Source organism: Camarhynchus parvulus, chromosome 20 (genome assembly GCF_901933205.1).
Source record: "Camarhynchus parvulus chromosome 20, STF_HiC, whole genome shotgun sequence".
Taxonomy (NCBI): domain Eukaryota; kingdom Metazoa; phylum Chordata; class Aves; order Passeriformes; family Thraupidae; genus Camarhynchus; species Camarhynchus parvulus.
In genome coordinates, this window is record NC_044590.1 from 8,444,060 (window position 1) to 8,466,471 (window position 22,412).

Sequence of the window (22,412 nt, forward strand, 5' to 3'; positions counted from 1 at the left end):
TGGTTGCCCACTTTCCCCACCAGCAGCCTAAACCCCTGAGAGCAGTGGGGACGAGGGCAGAGCTGTGCCAAATAAAGCACCTTCCGAGTGGGAGCGGCGTGGGCTGCCCCAGCCCCAGCTCTCAGCTGTCACACTCAGGCTATGCTGATAAAGCCCTGCTCTGCCTGCCCTTATTTAGTCAGGAGCCTGTGCTGACTGCAGCGATTTTGGGACGTCATTTGCACCACGTTCCCCAAGGAGACGCTCGCTCTGCCCGGCCACACAGCCTGGAAATGCTGAGCGCAGGGAGACAGCCCTGCTGGGAGTGCAGCCAGGCACAAGAGCCTTGGAAAGTGATACAGGAGCTGCCAAGGGCTCTTGTTGTTTGAAGGGAGAGCTAAGATGTGCCCCAAAGTCATGGGTATGGATAGAAAATCAGCTTAGGCTTCAAAACCAGGCAACACTCACACTGAGTAATGCCCATGTGCTGGTGGTGAGGAAGCCACATCAATGTAATGTTGTGCTTCCACAGAGCCCAGGCTCACCCTAATGAGCAAACCCCACTGAATCAGGAATTGATGCCCCACACTTCAGAACAGAATACAGAAAATCCTACAGATGTCTACTGATACTACATTAAAACAAAAATAAATCCAAAGTGTATTCACTTGTAGTTGTACTCTCCAGGTATAAACCATGCAGGGGCTACAGGGCCAGCACATGAGTACAAACTGGTGAGGCACAGCAGCCATTATAGCCTCGAATATCTTGCTTTCCTACTGATCCCGTGACATCCAGCAGATGTATCTGAGGTGTTCCTGCCAGGACAGGCACCCTTCAAAGGATCTCAGAGCTTGGCAAGACCCGTGCCTTGCAGGACACATGGCCAAGTCCCTCCATTGATTTTGGTCCAAGTCACTGGGAAGCACAAGCATGTGCAGAAGCAGACCACGTCAGATACTGCTGCCATGGGACAGAGGTGGGATTTGCAGTATTTACACTCCTTTTGTCCTTAAAAAGCACCAGAGAAAAGGAAAACCCCTGTAAAAGCTGCCCAGCTACTGAGCACACAGATTTCAAAACTCAAAGGTTCCCCCTGCCCTTCCTCTTACTTTGTTTTACTTTATTTTAATCTGAAGAGATGAAAGCTGACCATTTTCATGCTTCTTCTCCCTGTATTCTGTGGGACCATCCTCCCCACCTGACAGGCAAACACATTGCTCCCCAGGCACAAGGAGCATCAAGTACCTGGGGTACAGAGCACCCTATTCTGTACCAGCCCATGTGCCCAGAAAGCTGCAGGGCAGCTGTTGCACACCTCAGCACGGCTTTGAACCAGCTCACTCATGGCCTGGTGGCAGCTGTCCCCTCCTCACAGTCCTGCAGCCAGTTTGTCTACTTCATCTCCCGGGAGGTGAAGCCCCAGCTGTGATCCCAGGCTCTTCCTGTGCTTCCCATCCACCCCAACTTTTTTCCAAAGGAGTCCCCAGTCAGGATGTAGTGGGGGAAAGGGAAGGGTGTGACACAGCAGGTGCCTTCACCTGGCACTGCAGGAACAGCCAGGTCCCAGCTCTGACAGGAGTCCCTTGGGATCACAGCAGGACCAGTCCTGCAGCACCAGCAGTGCAGGGCAGGGCTAATGAACCCTCATGGTGTGTGTTAGGTGTGTTAACCCCACATCCATCCGTGGCTACCCCTGGGCAGGAGCAAAGCCCTGTCTGCCAGCTGCCACAGAGGCTGCATTCCAAGACGACTTTTCTCCTGAGTGAGAGCAGCCTGGGTGAGGATTCACACTCCAGCTTCCATCAAGTCCATCCCTCCAGCTGATCCCCAGAGCTGCTGAGGGACATGCCCAGGGTTTATACCCAACATCTGAGCAGCACCAATGGGCTTTGCATGGGGTGCAGCTGGCTGACCTGGATGGGCTGCTCAGGAGAGGATGGCCCCGTGCCAAATGATTTCCACTGAAATAATGAAAACCAGAGCTGTTGTCTCAGCTGACAGTGAGATGATGTCCTCAGCTTCTCGCACAACTGGGAAAGCAGCTGGATTGCCAACCCAGGAGGATTCAGGAGGGAGCTGAGGAGGCCGGGGCAGTGCTGTGGGGGCAGAGGCAGCAGGACAGGCAGTAGCTGGCACTGCCCACGGCCCTGGCTGGAACACCAAAACAGTGCTGTTTCACTGGGACAGGAGCTGTGAAGCAGCCTCAGACACCCTTGGAGCAGAGCATGGGGCAGGGGAGCTTTGGTGACCGCACCGACCATGGTCCCTGGCTGTCACTGCTCTCCTGCCCAAAGCTCCCAGGCAGGGCACCCCTCAGTGCTGCTGCCAGCCCCAGCCATGCACCCCAGGGCTCGGCACGTGCCTGGGATTCCTGCAGTGCAACTGGCAGCTTCCAGTGCTTGGGCTTGTTTTCCTTGGAATTTCTATCCCTAAAGAGCCTTTTATGGTGCAAAGGGAGAAATCTGGCCTTCTCCTGGCATTTCACCCCCAGACAGCAGGAGGCTGGATGCTACAGCAGTTTAGCTCTGCAAGGGGCTCCCCCGAGAGCCACAAGCAAATGAAACTCAAACATCCATGAACAACAGCACAGGTGTGCAGAGGTAGCTGGGAATTCACACAGCCCACCTGCTGTGTCCTGATAATTAGTGCCTAGTAATAAATGAAATGTCATATCTTCCCCAGGAAAGGATGGGTGTAGCCTCAAAGGCATTTTTTTGGGTAAGGGACACGTTGCCATCTGAGGAGAAATGTAAATGCTCCATCTAGAAAGCTCCACCTCACAGTTATGAGCTCAGGCAATGCTAATGATAGTGCAGACCTTCTATAAACTGTAATAATCCATTTTCACAATCTGTCTGCAATTACTCTGCCCTGGGTGTGGAAATTGAGGCAAGGTTCAAGGCCAAAGCAAAAGCTGTGGCAGAGCTGGGATTTAAACTAAGGATTTTCTCCAGGAAAAATTATGTAGATCTACTCTCTACCACAAATCTGAGGTGAAAGGAGGAGGGAGGAGAGCACGAGTCGGATTTACAGAAGGCATCAGGTAGAGAGAGCAGCTCTGCCCTGAGCAAGATACACCAGGAATAAACACTGATGGCAGTGCTGAGTTACAGTTTACAGGACAGGCAGCCTGAATTCCCCTCTCCCAGCGGGCCCAGCTTGGCTGGAATCTGTGCTGCAGGAACAGGACTGGGGTTCTACACTGCCAGCCAGCACAACAATCCCTTCTTCCCTGCCCAGCAGCCACACCACTGCAGGGTCTGCTGGCTGAGGGCTCCCTGGAGGAAATCAGCTTCCTTCCATGTCCTATTTCCTCCAGCTCCAAGGTTTCCTTAATAGGAAATTATTCCCTGGCTGCACTGGGGAGGGATGCAATCCCGGGCCAGGGCAGCGGGCGCATTCCAGCCCCTGATTGAAAACACTGCAGAGCCGCTTTTGATCCAAAGTGTAAATAGTGTATAATAAAAAGAGGTTTGTGTAAACCAGCCAAGCTCTTGGGGAGCAGTGTTTGCAGCTCCAGCCTCCTTATTCACACCACAGCCACACGCTTTTCCTGGGCACAGCAAAGCTGGTGTTGGGCTGAGCCTGCCCTGCCAGAAGGATCCAGGGCCCCACGCCACTCCAGCCTGTTATTTTTATCCTAGCTGGCCCTGCATGGAGCTTCACTTGCAATCCTGCTGGGTTTTCTTCACCAGTCCCTGAAGCAACTGGGTTTTGATTAAAAAAAAAAAAAATCAATTGTGCTCCCCACTAAAGTTTGGAGAAGAAATGGCCACCAGGAGAGTAAAGTGGGGGTTTCTCCAAGGAGTGGAATGGGGTTTGGGAATAGGTGTCCTCCTTGCTTATTTCCCTCCTCTGGTTGATAATGAAGTAACTGATAATTAAACGGGAATTAAAAGGAGTGAGACAGGACAGCCATGAAGTCACAGCCACTGCCCAGCAGCTGAGCAAAGCCTGTGCAGAGTGAGGTTTTCTTGGTGAGGTCAGGTGAAACCTCAAGGACTGTTACGACCACATTTCCCCAAGGAAGAGGAAAGGAGCGAAGGCTCCCAGATCTCTGTTCTCTGCCAGGTCAGCTCTGAGACTGGCAGGAATGCTGCAGGAGGAGCGTGCTGCCAACACAGCTCGGACACAGGCAGGGATGTGAGCTGGAGGAGGAGAATTTCCCGTGCCCTTTCCAAGCAGACCCTGAAGCCACTCTTATTTCCTCTCTCCTCCATCCCAGGAGAGACAGTGGAGCAATTACACTCAGCTGCTAAAATTGACAACCCTCATGCATCCCACAAACTTCCCCCAGAGCCCACACTGTGTTCTGCTGCAGCCCCAGTTTGTCTGGGACACATCTGGCTGCTCATGAGCCTGTTGGATTTATCACCATCAAACCCTCTGTTTCTCAGGCTGCCCCATCAATGCCCAGCAGCTCTGACAGCAGCATCAAGGAGCAGCTTGGATGCTCCCCATCCTGCTGAGTGCCAGGGCTGGTAACAATCCCTGCTGTCCAGCACCTCCCCTCTGGACCAGGGCTGCAGGGGGACACGAGAGGGGATGAGAAAAATAACAGCTCCCAAACACACGGGATGGGGATGTTCCCACGGGAACCTGCGTGCTGGAGCTCCAAGCACCCACCTGGATGCTGCAATCTCCGACTTTTGCCGGGCAATGGCCGCTGCCCTCTGCGCTCCCTCCACGCTCCTGTCCACCTTCTGCCGGATCTTGGCGCTCTTGAGCGGTATCACCCGCTTCTTCATGCCTTTGACCAGGACATTGTGGCGGTACTTGCCCTCCTCCTTCTTGCCGTCGGGCAGCGTGGTGCAGCCGTAGCCGTGCCGCAGGTTGTCCAGCCACTCGCCCTCATACTTGAGCCCGCTGGAGCGTTCGCTGACGCCGAAGCCGGCGCGTTTGTCGTTCTTCCACTCGCCCATGTAGGTCTCGGTGGTGGTGGCGTCGATGTCGGACTCGAAGGGGGTGTACTCCTCACCCTCGGCGCCCTCGCCCAGGCTGACGGTGGAGGTGGCATCGCTGGCGGCCGAGCTGATGCCGCTCTCGCTCTTGAGGAAGCTGACGCGGCTCTTCTGGCTGGCCAGGGACGACTTGGACTCGGACTTCTTCAGCTTGCCCAGCAAGGAGCCCCTGCGGAAGAGCCCGCCCTTCTTGGCCTTGGCAGCCTCCGCGTCCGCGTAGAGGCTGAGGGCGAAGCCGCCGCGGGTGATGGTGGGCGACAGGGGCAGGCTCTCGGCGTTGGCGTCGGGCGAGTCCTGCTGGGGCAGGGTGCCGTTGCTGTGCTCGCTGCGCAGGGAGGACAGCGAGGTGCGCAGCGGCGAGCGCACCACGGAGGCCATGCCGTAGGGCACGCTCTGGCGCACGCCGTAGCCGTGCCGCATGCCGTTGGTGAACTGGCCCTGGTACGTGCCTGAGGGAGACAAGACAGCGTGAGAAAGCGCCTCGGGGCTGGCACAGCCAAGGGAGATGAGATGTGGGGCTGCGCCAAGCCCAGCTCCGCTGGTGCTCACCCGCATGCAAAGCATCAGTGCCCAGGGAGCAGAGGACAGCAGCACAAGAGGCTCTGCTGGCAGGTGACAGCTGGTTGTAAAGGGGCTTTGCAGACCCACTCACTGTACAGGATCTGGATTTTCATCCAGAGAAGGGAGCGGGATGCAGCCCCCCAGGGGTGGGGTTTGGGCTGTGCAGCAGCCCCAGGGGGCATGTGAGCTGCACTAGCACAACTGCCCTTGGCTTGGTGACAGTCCCTTTCAGCCTGTTCCTTGCAGGCTGCCAGGACCACCTCTAGACCCCTGAGTCAGGATCCCACATGTCCATTGACAGCCCTAATCCTGAAGCCACATCTCCTTGGCGTTGACTTATGGCTTCTCTGAGTTCCCAAGATCAAGGCTTGTGCCACACTGCACAAAGCAAGAGATGGGCAAAAAAGGGAGGAGAGAAGCAGCTCTGTGTGGGGTTCCTTCAGCTCTACCCCAGAAAGCACCACCCCACCCCACTCCTCCGGACCCAGCTTGAGAGGGCAGATGGTGTCATATGATGGGAGACAGAAAGGTTTGTGCTCACCATGGCCAGGGCTGCACCTTGGGTACAGGACCCAAGGTGGTCCTTGAAGGACTGGGACACTGCTCCTTTCCAGATGCCCTGATCCCAAAGGTGAGCACATTTGCAGGCTCCAGCAGAGTGGAGACCCCACTCTGACTTTTCTCACTAGGGTGTCAAGAGACTTAAATTAGCTGCATCAGAGGCCCCACAAAAAGAGCTCCTGGGAAGGGCAGGGGCTGGTGGGGCAGCAGGCAGCCTTCACCCACAGCATCCACCATGCACAGGGAAGGTCAGAGCATCCCTGAGCCCTGGGGATTGGGATGGGATGGACCATCTTCCCAGCCAAGCTCTCATCAGTCTATAGGTGCAGTTGCCTCAGAAACCAGCAAACCACTCAAAACAAAGGCAGCATTCCTCTCTGATCCTGGCATTACAGGACCTGGAATGGGCCACCCCAGCAGCTCCCTCAGCCTGGGGCACAGGCAGAGGGTGATGGGGGAGCACAAATGCCTTTGGAAAGGCCACTCTAGTCCTTTGCTCTCCCAGGTGCTGCTTCATGTCAGTGAAGGGTCAGCTGTGCTGGGTGTATTTTCACAGACATCTGTCCTAAACTTGGTTTGCAAAAAGCAGTGACCCACCAGAAGACACATGATTTATTTTGAGAGAGCAGGCACTCCCACGGTCCTGGGGAGACTCAGCCAGGGCTGGGCTGACATGGAAGGGGGTGACCCATCTTCAAGGCATTAATCTCCCCCCTCAGACACTATTACTGAGCCCAGGGATGACCCTGCTCCCCAAGGAGCAAATCCAGTTCCTTCTTTGGTGATCGTGGGAGTGCATATTTTACAGTCTCCCAGGCCACTTCTGCAGCATAATCTCTCCTCCCAAGCTTCAGGTTTCGTTGAAATCCTCTTTGGACCTGCCTGTGGAGTGTTAACTTACAGTGCTGAGGGCCAGGAAAGACAAGAAGTGCCCGAGTGAGCAGCAGCTGCTGCCCTGGGTGAGCCCACCCTGTGACACAGGGGATTATGGGGTCCCTGTAAACAGTTGGTCTCCCCTACAAAAATGTAGGGGTTCAGGTAGTACATGGTCTCTGCAGGCTGCAGGCAGCCATGGGGAGCCAACTGCCAGAGCAAGGGACCATTTTCCATTTTCTTGGATGAGTTTGAAGCTCTTCTAAGGAAAAATAAGGAAAAATAAGCATGGGTCTGTGCACGAGTCAGGAGGCAAGGACCATCACTGGAGATGCCTGAGCATGTTCCTCACCATGCTCCCAAATCCCTCTCCATAAAATGGTGATGAGTCTTCCTAGTGCAAGCTGAAGTTATAGAGACCCCACAGTGCCCCCATGTCCCTCCCTGCTGAGGTCAGTGCTCCACCCCAGCCGCCCAGCCAGCGAGCAGGGCTGACACATGATCAGGGTGACATTGGAGACCTTCTCCTAGGATGGGAACAACTTCACACGTATCAGGCTGCAGCTGGTAATGCCTCCATGTTAATTCCCTGGAAAAGGAACTCTGGAAAATCTTGCAGGTTAAGGGGGTTCACTCACTCCTCAGGGGTCAGGTCAGAGCAGCTGCTGCACTCCAGCAAATCCCCCTCTGTCCCCCTCAACAGCACCAGAGGCAGCTGGGTGGGAGAGCCACATGGCACAATGGGTCTCCAGGGAGCAGGGATGGAGTGCCACCCTCAGTGCAGGGTTCAGCTCTGCAGGCTGCTCTCTGCTCCCTGATTTCAGCCTGTACAGCACCAACACTGCCCCTGTGACCAGAGCTGCCAACCCTGCCCTGCCTGGATGAACGCAGGGCACCGACACAGTGCTGCCAACCCTGCCTGGATGAACGCAGGGCACCGACACAGTGCTGCCCATGGCTGCCCAGCCAAGGCAGGGGCGAGCAGGCACTGCCATGTCCCCATCATGCTGCCATTCCCTGCCCAGCTGAGGCTCTGTGCCAGGGCAGGGCCATAAAGCAGCCCTGGAGAGGAGCCAGAGGCTGCAGGGAGCGGCTGGAGGCGCCGGAGGCCGTGCGTCAGGGCACGCAGGGTGCGAGCACAGCCAAGCCCTGCCTCGCCAACACGGCCCAGGGCAGGCACCTCACACAACATGGGGGCTCTGCAAAATGCCCCTGCAGCAGGGCTGCACATCCCCAGGTCACCACCACACCCCAGATCCAACACAGCCTGGGCAAGGAGGCAGCACACAGAGCTGTCAGCCAGGCTGCCACGGGCTCACATGCATCTGAGGTTCTGTTAAAATAATTTAAAAGCAATGGATGTGGAACAAATAAATCCCTGTTTAGGATAGGGAGCCCACTTCCCTGCCTCCCAGCCCTAGTGATTCATCAGGGTAGTGGGACAGAGACACCTCATCTCATCAGGGTGTGATTAGTGAGGGACAGGGTCCCAATAATGCTTTGTTGGCTGCATTTTTATTTGTCCTAATGACAAAAACCACTGGCTCCTCTGCAGCCCCCAGGAATACAATTCATCACCTCTGCACAGCCCCAGCCAAAAGCAGGTGATGCTGCCTGGGTAACTTCATAGGATGGGCAGGACTAAATTCTGGGATCAATAGAAATTACATCCCTGCAGCCTCACCCCCAAACACTCCCAAGGGGTGGGAGCAGCCCCTGCTTCACCCCAGCAGCAGGATGGGATGGTGCACAGCTGCATCCAGTGCAAAAACTTCAGCTGCCAGTGCCCTCCAGCCCAGCAGCAAGATGCCATCACCAGCAGTGACACACTTCCCCTTCCCAGCCTGTCTCAAGGCTCCCATATAATTAGTGATGAATGTAAATAATACAAACAACCATGTAAATAATGCAAACAGCTCAAATCGCTTCCCTGCCCTACAGTCCCCTGCTGTCACCCAGATACTGCGATGACAGGCAGGGTGGAACTCAGTGTGAGTGGCCAGGGACATTTCAATGATGCACAGCACCATGTGCAGGACAGGCCAGCAAAAACAGAGTGCTGCCTTTAGGTGCCAGCAGTAGTGTCTGATGGGTTCTGCTGGAAAAGAAAAGCAAAGAAAACTTCATAGAGGGGTAAAAAAATTCACATATATATATAAAATATATATATATAAATAAATAATAGATATTATATAATTAATATATAATTCCTATATTAATTAATTAATATTACTATATTAATTCATGGGTCACACTCAGCCAGGCAGGAGCTTTGCTACAGAGGCAGCAGATGAAAGCCAGCACCATAGTGGCCCTCCCAGGCCCCTTTCCTCCTTTCCCAGCCACAATCCCATGGATGCTCCTTCTGTCCTGGTCCAGGCTCCTTTCCACTGCACTTGCCCTGCCACAGGGAAGAGTTGTGCTGCTCCCTATCACCCATTTCATTTGATTTCATCTCCCCAGTAAAGCACTTCTGCATTTCTTTTCCCCTCTTCTGTGGTCTTGTGCTCACTGACTGGTCTAATTGTTCCCTCGTGGTTGACACCACTGTTTCCCTTAGCACCCTAGAGAACAAATTGCAGTATCAAAAATAAGTTGGTTTCAGGCTGCACTGATTGCAAGTGATGTTTTTCCCCTCCATACATGTAAGCAGTTATTTGTACAGCAAAGACAGGCTTTGGGCTGGACCGTGGGTATGCAGCATGCTTCAGTGAGCAGTTTTTCTGCAGTAAGACTTGACTCAGGGTTTTGACTCACAGTCAAATGCACAAAATTATCCAAAAAATGAGGCCTTCCTTACAGCATGGACAACTCACAGGGCAAAGCCAAATAACATGTTTACTCATAGCTTATGTTGCAGAACAATGAGTTCCTTCATGCTATGCCTTCCACAGCCCCACTCACTGCTTCAGCCAGAGCATTCTGCCTCTCTAAAGGGCTCTGAGCTCTCCCCTGGTGACAGCAGCGCACAGAGCCTGGATACACAGAGAGATATATCAGAATGTCACTGTGTCTGCACAGCCACACCAGGAGCTCTGAACCCCTTGGCTGATTTCAATCTCTTTAAAGCCATCGGTCTCCCACAGCTTCCACAAAAATGGGCTTTTGGTAGTGGGGAGAAAAGCAAATAAGTCACACAGTGCCTGGGCTAAACTGTACCATGACCCTGGTTCTTATTGGAAACCAAAATCCGATATGGGATTTCAGAAAGCTTCACTCCAGATTTGGGATTTTTTTTAAATCTTGGCCAGACACAAGATTCAAACACAGACAGCCCTATAAGTATATTTTAAGTGTATTTTGAAATGTAAATTTTTATGTCTGTCTATATATATATATACACATGTATATATAAAAAGTTAAAGTCTATTTTAAACATCAGAATCAGCTACATTTCCCTGAAATCTGCAAACAGTCCAACCATGACCTAAAGTTTCTGACGACCTGGCAAGGGCTGCACATTCCCAGAGCCCTTTTCCTCGTGTGGCTGGCTTCCAAGGGGCTTGGGAATCATGTCCCCTACCCCAGGGACAGCAGATATCCAAAGCCTTTCCAGATGTTTATCTTGGCAACCTCAAATTCAAACATTAACAGGTCCCATTAGCAGTCTGGCCACATCTGGATCTTGCAGGTGGTTGCTGTGTGCAGGTGAGGAGACAAAACAGGAAAAGGTCTTGCAGGTCAGTGGGACCATTCCACCCCTGTCCTTCAGATGTGGCGCCGGATGCTGATCCCTGGCCTTGACTGCAGTTTTATCCATGTTCCTGTGCCATCAGAGAAGCTCTTGTGTTGAATGAACAGCTCAGATCAGCCAGGGTGTGATGACCCAGCACATGGAGCAGCCACTGGGCACCCCAGCACAGCCCTCGTGGGGCTGAGCTCAGTGCTTTGGCAGGGCACATCTCCATGGATCAGGGCTGAAGTGCCAGCTTCCAGTGGCACCAGGGACCAAGCAGCTGGCACGTTCTTGGGTGAGGAACAACACCCCAGGGAGCACTGTGCTGACAGAAGCAGGATATTCTATATCCCTGCAGGAGAGAGCACTGGCTCATCTCTCTCACTCTTCTGTCCCATATCTAATCAAACCTCTATGTCAAGTCTTACCCCTCAAAATTCTCCCCCAGAACATTAACTGGAATTCCAGTAGCCCTTCACTCTTAGAAGGATTTGCATTTTGGAAAGCAGCAAGGAAGCAAATTCACAGGAGACCTTGACATCTCCAGAATGAAATTCCCAATGGCAGCTGCTGCTGACAGTTACCTGATTGCTGCTCTTTACTCATCAGAGCACACCTCCCATGTCACCTACTCCTCTTATGGCCTCACGTGAAGGTTCTGTGCACACAACCTGCACCCATTAAACCATTCCATGGCCACAGGAGAGAAGGGGAAAAAAATTTAAGGAGCTGGAGCGATGTGTCAGTTTGTGTCTGTACCTACAACATCCAAGGGCACAAGGAAAATGGGTCAACTTCAAGACTGTATTCTCAATCTTAAAGTTAGCCATAAACCCACACAACTCATTGAGAAATATTTACGAAAAACATAGCTCTGAAAGCGAGTCTTGAATTAGTCCAGTTTTCTAATTTCTATAAATGTGATGCTTTTCATTCTGAGGATTTATATTAATTTTGCTTTATAAACAAAGTCCAATGCCTGTCCTAGATAAATATAGATACAATTTTGATCCATATTTTGAAGGGTATTTTTTTCAAATCACCCTCTCTATTTAGCTATCCTAAATGTGGCAGCCTGGAACATTACAGTGCTGAAGAGCTACTAAATTACTTGCACAGAAATTCTTGCAATGTTTCTAACCCCAGAATTGCCACTAATGCAAGAACACAATTAGACTAAGCATTTACAGAGCATAACAAATATCTGACTACATGGTGCAGTTGTATAGTAGTGGAGGTTGAAACTTCCAAATAACCAAAGGGATTTTGGGGAATATGTGTGGCTACATATTCTAAACAGCTTAGACAGACTCAATCAAAACTCTTTGGCAAAGCAGATGTGCAGGCAGCCCATCAGAGGCATGCAGGCAGTGCTGATGCACAGGGAAGGCGTGCTGGGATGCTGTGGGTGGCTCATATCCGACAGGAGAACATTCACAACTCGCTGCCTGGGGAGCGAGCGCACGGCTCGCTGCCGTGTCGCACCAGCTGGGGATTTCTGGGGTGGTTCAGCCAGAAGCTGCACTAACCAGTCCCCGCGGAACCAGCAGTCAAAGACTACACACCACCAAGTTGGTTGGTGTTAACTGCCAAAACAGGCACTTAAGGGCAGCTTGGGGCAATGCTCCTGCTGCTCCTCCCTCATATCCACTGAGGGTGAGCTGCGCATTCTGTGCCCAACTGGGAAAATCGGGGCATGCACATATGGATGAGATGGCTGTAGCCCAAGCTCCCCTTCTTGACTGAAGCACCCCAATGGCTCATTGTAGGACACGGTGCCTGTCTAGTGGGAACAGGACCAGGCCAGCCCTTCGGCAGAGACAACAGTGTGACACTGTTCATCCCGCTCCCATTCCCTCCAGAGCCACCCTTACCTCCGTCAGCGTAGGTCTCGGTGCCGTAGCCATCCTGCAGGCCATTGTTCCATGTACCCTCGTACTTGGCTCCGCTGCTCATGCTCTGCCTGGCGCCGTACCGTCCCTTAAAGCCATGGGTCCACTCTCCTCTGTAAACCCACCGTCCTTTGGTCTCGATTCCCAGCCCGTGCCTCTTGCCTTGGGACCAGTAGCCTTCGTAGGTGTTGCCACTGGGCCACGTGTATATGCCCACCACCTCGAAGCCGTAGTTCCAGGAGCCCGAGTACTCGCCCTGGCCCTTGGGGCCGGTGCAGATGCCGTGCCCGTGGGCTTTGCCCCCCTCCCAGCCCCCGCAATAGGCGCCTCCATCATCGAAATCAAACCTGCCGCCGCTCATGGTGCCCTCCGGTGCCCCTCAGCCGGGCAGCGTTCCCAGGGGCAGCGCTCCGGGGCTCCCGCATCCCCGGAGGGAACGGGCTGGGCGCCGAGAGCGGCCGCTCCTGCCTCGCCTGGCCCGGCCGAGGGGCTGGGGCACGGGAGGAGAGAGAAATTGGACGAGAGGGAGGGGAGAAGGGCGGGCCGAGCTCCAGCCCCCCCGTAGGGGCAGCCGCTCCGCGCCGGTACCTGCCCCGCGGGCACGGGCATGGGCCGCCCGGGGAGCCGCCCCGCGGCAGAGGCAGAGATGGGGGCCCCGATCCCCGCGGCGGAGAAGCGATGGGGGTCCCGATCCCCGCGGCCGAGAAGGGATGGGGGTCCCGATCCCCGCGGCCGAGAAGGGATGGGGGTCCCGAGCCCGCCGCTCTCCCCTCCCCGGCCGCCGCCGCCCGCCCCGTCCCGTCCCGCTCTCCTCCCCCGCCGGGAGAAAGGTCAGCGCTGCCCTAACAAGGCCATCGGATCCCAGGAGCTGCTCCCAAAAATAACCCCCCTGGAGCCCGGCCCCCGCCTCGGGGCCCTTTTATGAAGGAGGGGAGAGACACATCCCACCCCCCCGCCGTCCCCCGCCCCGGGCAGGGATCCAGGCGGAGAAGAGGCTGGGAAAGTAAATGTCTGCTTAAAATAGAGCCTGGGAAGGGGCCGCCGCTCCCCCGGGCCGGCAGCCGCTGTCCCGCTCCGCCGGAGCCCCGCGGGATGCGGGGACGGAGCGCCCGGGGCCGGGTCACTCACACCGTGTGTAACTGGGCAGAGGTGGAACAGGCAGTGAGAGCACAGCCGTCACCTGAGTGCAGCTCACTCAGCCCCTCTGCTACTCCCAAAGTGACCTTCCAGCGCTGATTTAGGGCAATGAAAGACGTTCAGCACTAGTCATTTAGCCCTCTCTCCCAAACAACAAAATTCCCAAATTTCCTTAGGTTTAACAGCCAGCAGCATAATTCAGTCTGTGTGTGGAAAAGATGGTAGCTGCAGACACAGGGCGTAGTGACAGGACACCTGGTGTGTAATAATGTCATCAAATACAGATGGCAGACAACAAGGACTGAAAGACCAGCTAACGGGCTAATCCAAGCCCTCTCTTCTTCCAGCACATCCATCCCACTCCTAAAAAGACACTCCCAGAAAGACCTTGGAGAAATCACCATCCCTTACTGACCACCACGCTGAGAAGCTGCAGGAGCTGTGGGGAGTTATCAGCCTTTCCAGGGGAGATCCCAAAACCCCACCATACTCTGGGGCAAAGCTGCCACAGACAGTGGTGGGTTCAGACTCAGTTTTTCAACTTCCAACCTCCACCCTGGCATTTCTAGGAAGAAAAGGCACAGAGGAAGCACACAATATATTAACTGCAAGAGAAGCTCTGTGTATGGACAGCACATAAACACAGAACGCCTGCAGGCACAGGTGAGAAGGACCAAGTTAGAAAGTTAATTACAAAGGGCTTCACTTTTATTCAGCCACAGGAAGGAATGAGCTCTTTGGTAACGGACTCCAACATGACTCAAAAGCGCCACTTGGCAGAACCAGCCCTCTAAAGCCTTCTTTAACAAAAGGTCAGATTTTGAAATTGGCTCAAGTTAAATTTTTTTGTTGTTTTAAACCGAGTTTTTAGACTGCTTAGGCAAGTTTTTAAGGTTCTTGCTACATAAATACAGGCCATAAATTAACATTTTCTCAAAGCAAAACCAGATTTTGCTTTACGGTTTCTGTGAAGACCAAAACATCTGAAAACAACTTGTGGTAACAGAAGAGAAAGCGTTAAGGCAGCGGTTGCAGCAACTCATGGGCTTCTATTCCACGGTGTTCCAGCACTCACAAGCCCAAAGATGTCGTAACTGTCCCAAGAGGATGCCAAGCTCAGGACTATGTAATTATTTACTTAGCAACTTTTCCTAATTGCACAGCACAGTTGTGACCTGATTGCACACTTTGTTTAAACATTAATAACTTATGCAGATTTTGGCATTTAAAGAGCTTTTGTTGACCACCAACAAACGCACACAAACTTCAGAAAGCACTGACAGCCTGTGTGCACAAAGGCACCACACGGAAACGAGAGGCACCAAGGAAATAAGAGCTGCTCTTATTTCTTCGTTTTGGCAGAAAAATTCCCATTTTCCCTGAAGACTGAGCCTGCTGCAGCAGCCAGCCCTAGCCTGGGGCTGACCTCTAGTGGCACTGCTCATCCCTTCTCAGGCAGCACCAGCTCACATTTTTCTACTATTTTTACATCTCCTGGATTTCAATCCACTTTAACACAGTACTGAGCAGTGGACAGTGCAATCCTAAACCCTGCAGTAAAGGTCTGTGGTCACTAATGAATGAAGTGCTAAAAGCAGTGCACTCTTGAAAGGCACTTTCAGCCCCACAACAGTGCTGTGGTTGGAATTTGCATTTGAGAACAGTTAAGAATAATTATTTGAGAAATAAAGTCATTCTGCACTTTGTAGCCCAGTTTTGTAGACAACAGTCACCAAAAAATTGCCTTGACTTCAGAACAAGGTGGCAGAAATGCAGCTATTGCAGAGCACAGAAAGAGATGTGGGACACAGGTATGTTCTGCATGGTGCAGGTGACACTTCAGAACTAGCAAAACATGTAAACTTACATGGCCACTTGTTCTGAGACTTGTGCTGCCACAGAAACTGCAAAAAACCCCCAAGAGAAACACCAAATGATTTTGCAGGAAAATGTTTGTCTCCATTCCTTCTCCACATCTTACACCTCAGAAAGTCGAGGTACCACAAATAGTAAAGACAAACCAAACACAATTTTTCTTACCCTCAACAAATTATTTGATGGGATGCTCCTTTGCTGGACACTCATAAAAGAGACACTGTGCTGATGCACACTATGTATGGAGAGCTGCTTGCTTCTGAAGCAGTAAATTCCAGGAGAATGCAAAGCTGGACAGGGCAGCTGAAGTGATGATGGTTTAGCAGGACTGGAGTGGAGACAGTGCTCAAGATTCCCCTAAAACTGACAACTGTTCACTCCAGTCAATGGGTTTTAATGCCTGAAGGAAGGGTAATACTTGATCCTATTGAGTAGGCTAAAAATCCCCCAAAACTAACAGACAGTGTATGAATTAAGACCACTGAAATGAGCAAATTCTGGTTTGGTCACCATAACAAATACAGTGAGCAGAGCCCTTGCCCTCATGTTTCCTTTGGTTAACCACAGCAGCAACTCCGCTGAAGAATGCAGAGTGTTTCTCTTGAGCACAAGTCTCTAAGGCCTGTTAGAAATTCAGTGAAAGGTTTGCTTTCCACTTTTCCAGTAAAAGTACCTAGGGGAGGATAGGAGATGGTCACACTCCTTTATGAAATAAAATCAGAGGTACGAGCATCGAAAACCACAAGCCTGAGTCTTACAACCTGAGGTCAAAGTGATTTCAAAGGAGCTGAATGACACCAGGTGTCTCACAAGAAGAGCTCTAATCACTGAGCAATCTAGGGATTCCTCTCCAACAAAGCAAAAAGAGGATTTTGGAAACAAAGTAGAATTAAGTGTTGGGTCTCTTAAGTACGGGTAGGTACGGTCTAACTTCATTTACCACACTATCTATTCCAAGCTTAAATTATAATGCTGAAACTAAACTGTTTGTCCAGCTTAAATAATCAACATCAGCTGAGATGCAAAGAAGTGTTTTTATTGCAAGCACAGTGAGCAGGGAGTGGGTTGCATATTCACATGGTGTGCCTGAGGGCAGATTTAAGCCACCCTTCTGGTTCTAGTGCTCCTTGCTGTCAGGTGTACATCATTTCTGCCATGTGAGACATTTTCTTTGGAATATACAAGTAATACTCCATGTACCCCGAAAGATCTTCAATTGTCACATCATCCACAAAGGCCCTGGCTTGCTCAGAGCAAGAGCGTGGAGAACTTGAGGGAGTTCTTGATGGCAAAGGCTGGGAGTGATCCTCACAAACCATTCTATCAGGTGCCAGAGGGAGAGTGTTCTGCAAGCCAGAGAATTTGTACACTTCCATATCTTGCCAGAGTTTGCACTGACAGGCTTTATCTGCACATGCACACGGCTCACTCGTGTTCAGCCTGCACATGGACTGGAAGTCAGAAAGCTCTGTAGTCTTTAGGCTTGTTTTGGATGCTGGAGAAGCTGCAGCTGGAGAGTTCTCCTGTGCTAGAGAGTTCTCTGATGTCAACCGTGCAACAGAAACTCCCAAAGGCTCATCAGCTCCCTTGTGGCCAACGTCCGGAGTGACGCTGCAGTGTTCATGTGCACAGGCTTCCTTTGGGACTGGCACCCCAAACCCACTGCTGTCCTCCTGGGCATCAGCCTGGCTCTTCTGCACCAGCTGGCTGCATGTGGAATGTGATTTTGTGCTGCAATGGATAAACTTGGGAGGGTGAAGAATTGGAGACTTGGAACGCCTGCGACGCTGGGTTCTCACAACTCCTCTCGAGGGCTTCTTCACAGACCTGCCAGGGAAAGACACAAAGGGAATGAAGATGCACTAAAATACTTATTGTTGGGTTATAAGTAACACTGAGAAAAATCTCTCCTGCATTTATATTGCATGCAGAAGCTTTAGGTTTGGAGTATTTGCTCAGGATAGTCTACTGTCTTGGAATTTGACTCAGTTCTAGACAAGCAGTTATATACAATATAAAAGGAACACCATGGAAATGCATCTCAGAGAGTGGGCTTTAAAGGTCAGAAAATGAGTAAAGCTTGTGAGACATGACAAAATAATCGCTACAAGAAGGACAAAGTACAAGAAAAGAGCACAAAACTAATGAATCAAGGGCAAAGGATGGTTTTGTTTCTGATGAGCATGAAGTTCTGCAGAGATACTCTAGAAACCAATTCTTTTTTTAATCTAGTTCCCAAGGCACAATGACAGTTTCTGCAGCGTCAAACAATGACTGAATGAGATGCATTCATGATTGTCTGATTCAAAACCAGCAGCTCACATTTGCATTGAGAAATATCTACAATGACCAGCATTTCCTTTCACTTCACATAACTGTAAAGAACAGCAGTCATATATGAAGAGAAAAAGCTGCTGTGAGTATTTTATAAAGTTCTCTGGCAAAGACAATTCAAATCTCTTGTTTAGAGGGGCACCAACTAGAAACTGTCTACTTAATATTCCTTTTCAATGCAGTTATCATTGGAAATTGATAATCCCAAGCTTCTCTTACCCATGCCAGGTTTCCTTAGAAGCACACACATTCTTAGGTTTGGTTTCATCTGCCACTGTTCTAACTATTGCTCTGGGACTTGTCCCATCACCCACAGAGAGAGAAGTGGTACATCTGTGAGAGACAGAATGAAGAGTTAACAGCCTACACTGGTTAGCGTTATGATTATGAAAATAAACCCTTGTCCATCTTCTTTCCCAGAAAACAGTGCTCCAAATCATTTAGAATACATCTCCAAAGACCTGCCCACAAGGACCCAAATCAGAAGGATGAGTGTTGAAGGATGAGTGTTGACACCATCCCATCTCCAAGGTTTGTGTAACAGACCCTTTGGCCGAGAGATGCCGTTCACCGCTGCAGAGCCAACCCCACGTGTCAGTGACAAACACACACAATGGCCAAATTTCAGCTTCCCAGGAGAGGGGAAGGCAGAAACACCAGCACTGAAGAAACACGTCTCTTTTTCCAGAGACAAATAAGCCATTCTTTCCTAAAAATAAATGTTCTTTGGACATAAATAGACTTTGTTTAGCTGAAGAACACTTAAGCCTCTGTCTAACATAGCCTGTCAACATAAGCTAAAACTCTTCATACTCCTGCAAGTTGAATCATTTGAGCCACAGAGTTATGTCAGACCTTCAGCTTCTATTCAAGGCAGAGGCCTTAGTAGATCTACTAAATTTTCTGGTGCTATGAATTCATTCCACACTCCCATTTTGAAGGACTCGCAATAATCCCACAACAATTCTTTCAAGTTGTGACTTCACATATTACACTGGAAGTCCCAAGAAAATTATTTTCCAAATCCTATGCTAAATCAGTTTGTAAACAGGACAGATTCCCTAAAAAGTGAAAATAAGTCCCCACACACTGATCTAGGATGGGGTTAAGAGAATCCAAACTATTAATCAAACTAATTTCCATTTAAAGAACCATGAATACAGAACACAAGATCAAAAGGCACCAATAAAAACTCCAAAGTAATCAAATATGCCCAGCCGGAGGATGGTACTAGAAATACTGAAGAAATGAGAGGGAATTCATTACTAATGAGTTTAATTACTTAAACAAAAGATAACTTTAGAAGCCCATCTACTCACAATCTCAGCTCTGTGGTAATTCTAATTACCATGTTGATGCTGCCTGACCTGCCCTTTCATTTTAGTGACAGTGTAATTGCATCTGGGATCTGGGATCCCAGATTCAACAGGTAATATGCAATGGTACACATTTGTCAGCAGAAAAAAACATTAAATGGAAGCCTTCCTTTATTTAATTTCAGGTAAAAATTATCATTACAAACAGAAGATGTGGTGCTTGTCTTCTGCACCTGGGAGAGTGAAGGTAAGTGCCACGTGACAGATCTCCACAAACCAAGGCAACACAAAAAGCATTCTTTCCCATTTAGTGATTCTGGTTATTAATAGAAATTTTGTGACAGCAATGAAAATAGTTTGTGTGGGAATCATGCACTGAATCTAATGCTCTCCCTTACTGACATGGAAAGAAAGTTTCCCTCCTGGGAAAAGATGTGACTTTATTCTCATGACAGGCCTTCAAACCATGGTAATATGCTAACTTCAACAGCAGAGTTCTAGTCCTATGGACTCTAGTACTGGTAACCTCTGGCAGCCAGATTCACACCAAAATTCATTTCAAGCACATTGTCAGCTGATCATGATTGTCAGTTTTCTTTCAAACCTGCTGCAACCTGACAGCAATCAAACAATTTACAATTCCTTAAGAAGTGCAGTAGGCAGGTAGTGAATTTATTTCAGTCTGTTTACCTACAATGAAAGCTTTCTGTGCCTAACCTTTTGCAGTTACCTCATTCCCTCAAATTTCACAGCAAGGGTGTTCCCTTTGAGTCCATTTGTAAGATGTTATGTCTGCCCCTTCCTGTGTTGTTACTCACCCAGCTGTGTCAACCCTCAGCTTTTTGAATGCTGTCTGCAGGCTTTCCTCTTCTCCATCCTTAGCTTCTGATTTCATCATTGGATGGCCAGGAGATGATGGAATTACCATGTACTGCTACAATCAGAAAAAAGACACAAGAAAATAAGGGCCAAATCCTTGTTAAAAACATTAGTTGCCCAGCAGCACCATAATATGTGAAAATAAACTCAAAATAGCACACTGAGCACACAAAGCTGAGGTCATTCTAGTAGAACATTTTTGAAAGCTGACTCAGAACAAGCTACATGGTACCCAAGAATGAAATGAACAGTCTCTTGTACAACTGTAGGTGAATTAACAATTCAAAGTCAAATTTAGTGTCAACAGCATCTTGCACATACATTACAGCCCAGCCAGACTCTTCCACTTGTCTTACAGTGCTACCAGAATAATTGTAGAAAAGGTGAAAGGGAGAAGGAACAACACTATTAGAAACAGTCAACCTTCTACAACTCTTCTTTCCAAATTTGGGATTCAGTGTTACACATACACTTTAAAAAAACCCAAACCAAGAGATTTTTTTTTAAAACAAGATAAAGTTTTAATCCAAACAAAACTTTCTGACCTTATGTCTAGGTCCCAGCAACAGTTATACAGTCTTGCCAGAACATGGTATTATGGTTACAAATAGTTGTTAAAATTTACCAGGATCAGCTTGTGAACAAGTACAAATGCCAAAAAAAAATAGAAAAAACAATCAGAAAGCCTTGTTTTAAATTAAAAAAAAGGCTGTTGTTTGTTTTGTTTTTTTTTTTAATCTACCCTGACCATCATTTAGTCTAGCTACAAAGGACCTCAAATCTTTCTAAATTTGATGCTCTTTGGGTTTGCTGGAGGTCAGGCCAAGGGGTGTACCCCAGGGGCAGGACTGTCCAGTCCTTCATTGATGACCTGGGTGATGTGGCAGGGTACCCTCACCACATCTGCTGATGCCACCAAACTGGGATGAATGGCTGAAACACCAGTGGGACCTCAACAGGAACCTCATGAGCTTCAGCAAAGGGAAGTGCAAAGCCCTGCACAAGTTTTTTTTTTTTTTTTTTGTAGCAAGGAAAAGAACTCTCTCTTCACTGAGATCTTTTTTGTCAGAAGCTCTGCAGCTCAGTTACTCATGCAGAGGGATGGGGGAAATCTCTGCTCCCTCTCATTGCAGTTGGAGGTGGCAGCTCTCCCTCCCCACTGCTGCTCTGGCTGCTCACTGTGCTGTGATTCCACCTGGATTGCACACAGCTATTATGACACACACACAAGGATAATGTAGCACAACAATTTCAAGGCACATGGTGTCCAATGAGTCACACAGGGAGTAAACAGGAGAGGAAGAAGCTTAAACACTGACAACATGACGCTCATCTGAGCAAGTTACTATTTCATATTTTCTCTTAGCCAAATATTACTGCTATAGTGAAACAGATGGTCTGCATTTCACTTTTATTCCTTGGCCCCCAAGTCATCCTCAGATGATTCTTTGAAATTAAAAAAAAATCAGGCTATATAAGTTTGGGATTTTTTAACAGCAAAGTCCTGTATTACATAGCTTTAGCAGGAAGACGAAAGCAAAAAGTTTTAAAATCACTGTACATTACTCAAAATATATCACCAGCTTTCAGACTAAATATTTTATCGTGCTGCCCTTCAACACCAACACTGCAAACCCTCAAAACAATGCGAAATTTATTTAAATAAAAGTCTCACTGAGTGATAACAAAGTATAAGCTTAAGCATTTTAGATTCACGAGCCAACGAGCACACACGTAAAAAAATCATCACTGGTGAAAACCAGTCAAAGTTTACCGTGTCAAAAAACACACTGAAACTTACTGTTTTTACCTCCCAGGAAAACACGCACCGTTCCTTTTCCGTTTTATTTTCGGCTATTTCCCAGTACCACCGCACTACCAGCCCACCGAGCGCAGTGACAAGGCACGGGCACCTCCATCCCCCGCGGGCTAACCACGGGCCGCGGGACAGGAACTTGTGTATGTTTCATTTGTATTTTATATTTTTTCATTCTGTATTTTTAACCGCCCGGAGCTCCCTCCCCAGCCCTTCCCGCCCGCACTCCGGGGAGCCCCAGCAGCCCCCGCCGCTACCCCTGGGCCGTGACTCAGCACCGCCCCGCGCCCGGCGGGGCTGCCCCGGCGCCCTCCGCCCTCACGAGGGGACCGGCGGCGGCGGGAACGTCTCGCCGCGGGGACCGGACGGCGCTCACCGGCCCCCGGGGGGAGCAAGGGGGACCCGCGCAGGGGAGTGGGATGAGGACGCGGAGGGGATAAGGAGGAGGATGGACACAGGAACGGGAATGACACTCACCGCGCTCCGCGGGCCGGGCCCGCCGCCGCCCGCCGCCCCCCGGAACCGCCGCCGCCCGCCGCCCCCCGGAAC

At 50.2% G+C, this 22,412-nt stretch overlaps 2 protein-coding genes across 3 annotated transcripts in view; both read right to left on the reverse strand.

The window, feature by feature from the left end:
- JPH2 (junctophilin 2) overlaps nucleotides 1–13,279 on the reverse strand; it is a 31,802-nt gene extending 18,523 nt beyond the window's left edge. Inside the window, 2 exon segments of the mRNA XM_030963537.1 lie at nucleotides 4,609–5,392; nucleotides 12,489–13,279. Coding sequence (XP_030819397.1) covers nucleotides 4,609–5,392; nucleotides 12,489–12,867 — 1,163 coding nt within the window. The 5' untranslated portion in view covers nucleotides 12,868–13,279.
- A 3,254-nt stretch (nucleotides 13,280–16,533) lies between these two features.
- On the reverse strand, nucleotides 16,534–22,395 carry OSER1 (oxidative stress responsive serine rich 1). 2 transcript variants are annotated; one of them, XM_030963312.1, is made up of 4 exons: nucleotides 22,341–22,395; nucleotides 19,987–20,102; nucleotides 18,072–18,185; nucleotides 16,534–17,345 (listed from the first exon to the last, which is right to left on the reverse strand). In XM_030963312.1, exons 2-4 carry the CDS (start codon nucleotides 20,094–20,096, stop codon nucleotides 16,652–16,654), a joined length of 918 nt encoding a protein of 305 aa, XP_030819172.1. In that variant the 5' UTR covers nucleotides 20,097–20,102; nucleotides 22,341–22,395; the 3' UTR covers nucleotides 16,534–16,651. The 2 variants fall into 2 exon arrangements, with proteins under 2 accessions (XP_030819172.1, XP_030819173.1); XM_030963313.1 differs by lacking the exon at nucleotides 18,072–18,185.
- Nucleotides 22,396–22,412: the final 17 nt, after the last annotated feature.

Excerpts from the sequence above, each read along its gene's own strand:
- OSER1 (XM_030963312.1), bottom strand. The coding sequence starts at position 20,096 with ATGGTAATTCCATCATCTCCTGGCCATCCAATGATGAAATCAGAAGCT. Across the intron at positions 18,186-19,986 it reads CTGAGGGTTGACACAGCTGG|ATGTACCACTTCTCTCTCTG; the intron begins GTGAGTAACAAC and ends TGTCTCTCACAG. Across the intron at positions 17,346-18,071 it reads TCTAAGGAAACCTGGCATGG|GTCTGTGAAGAAGCCCTCGA; the intron begins GTAAGAGAAGCT and ends TTTCCCTGGCAG.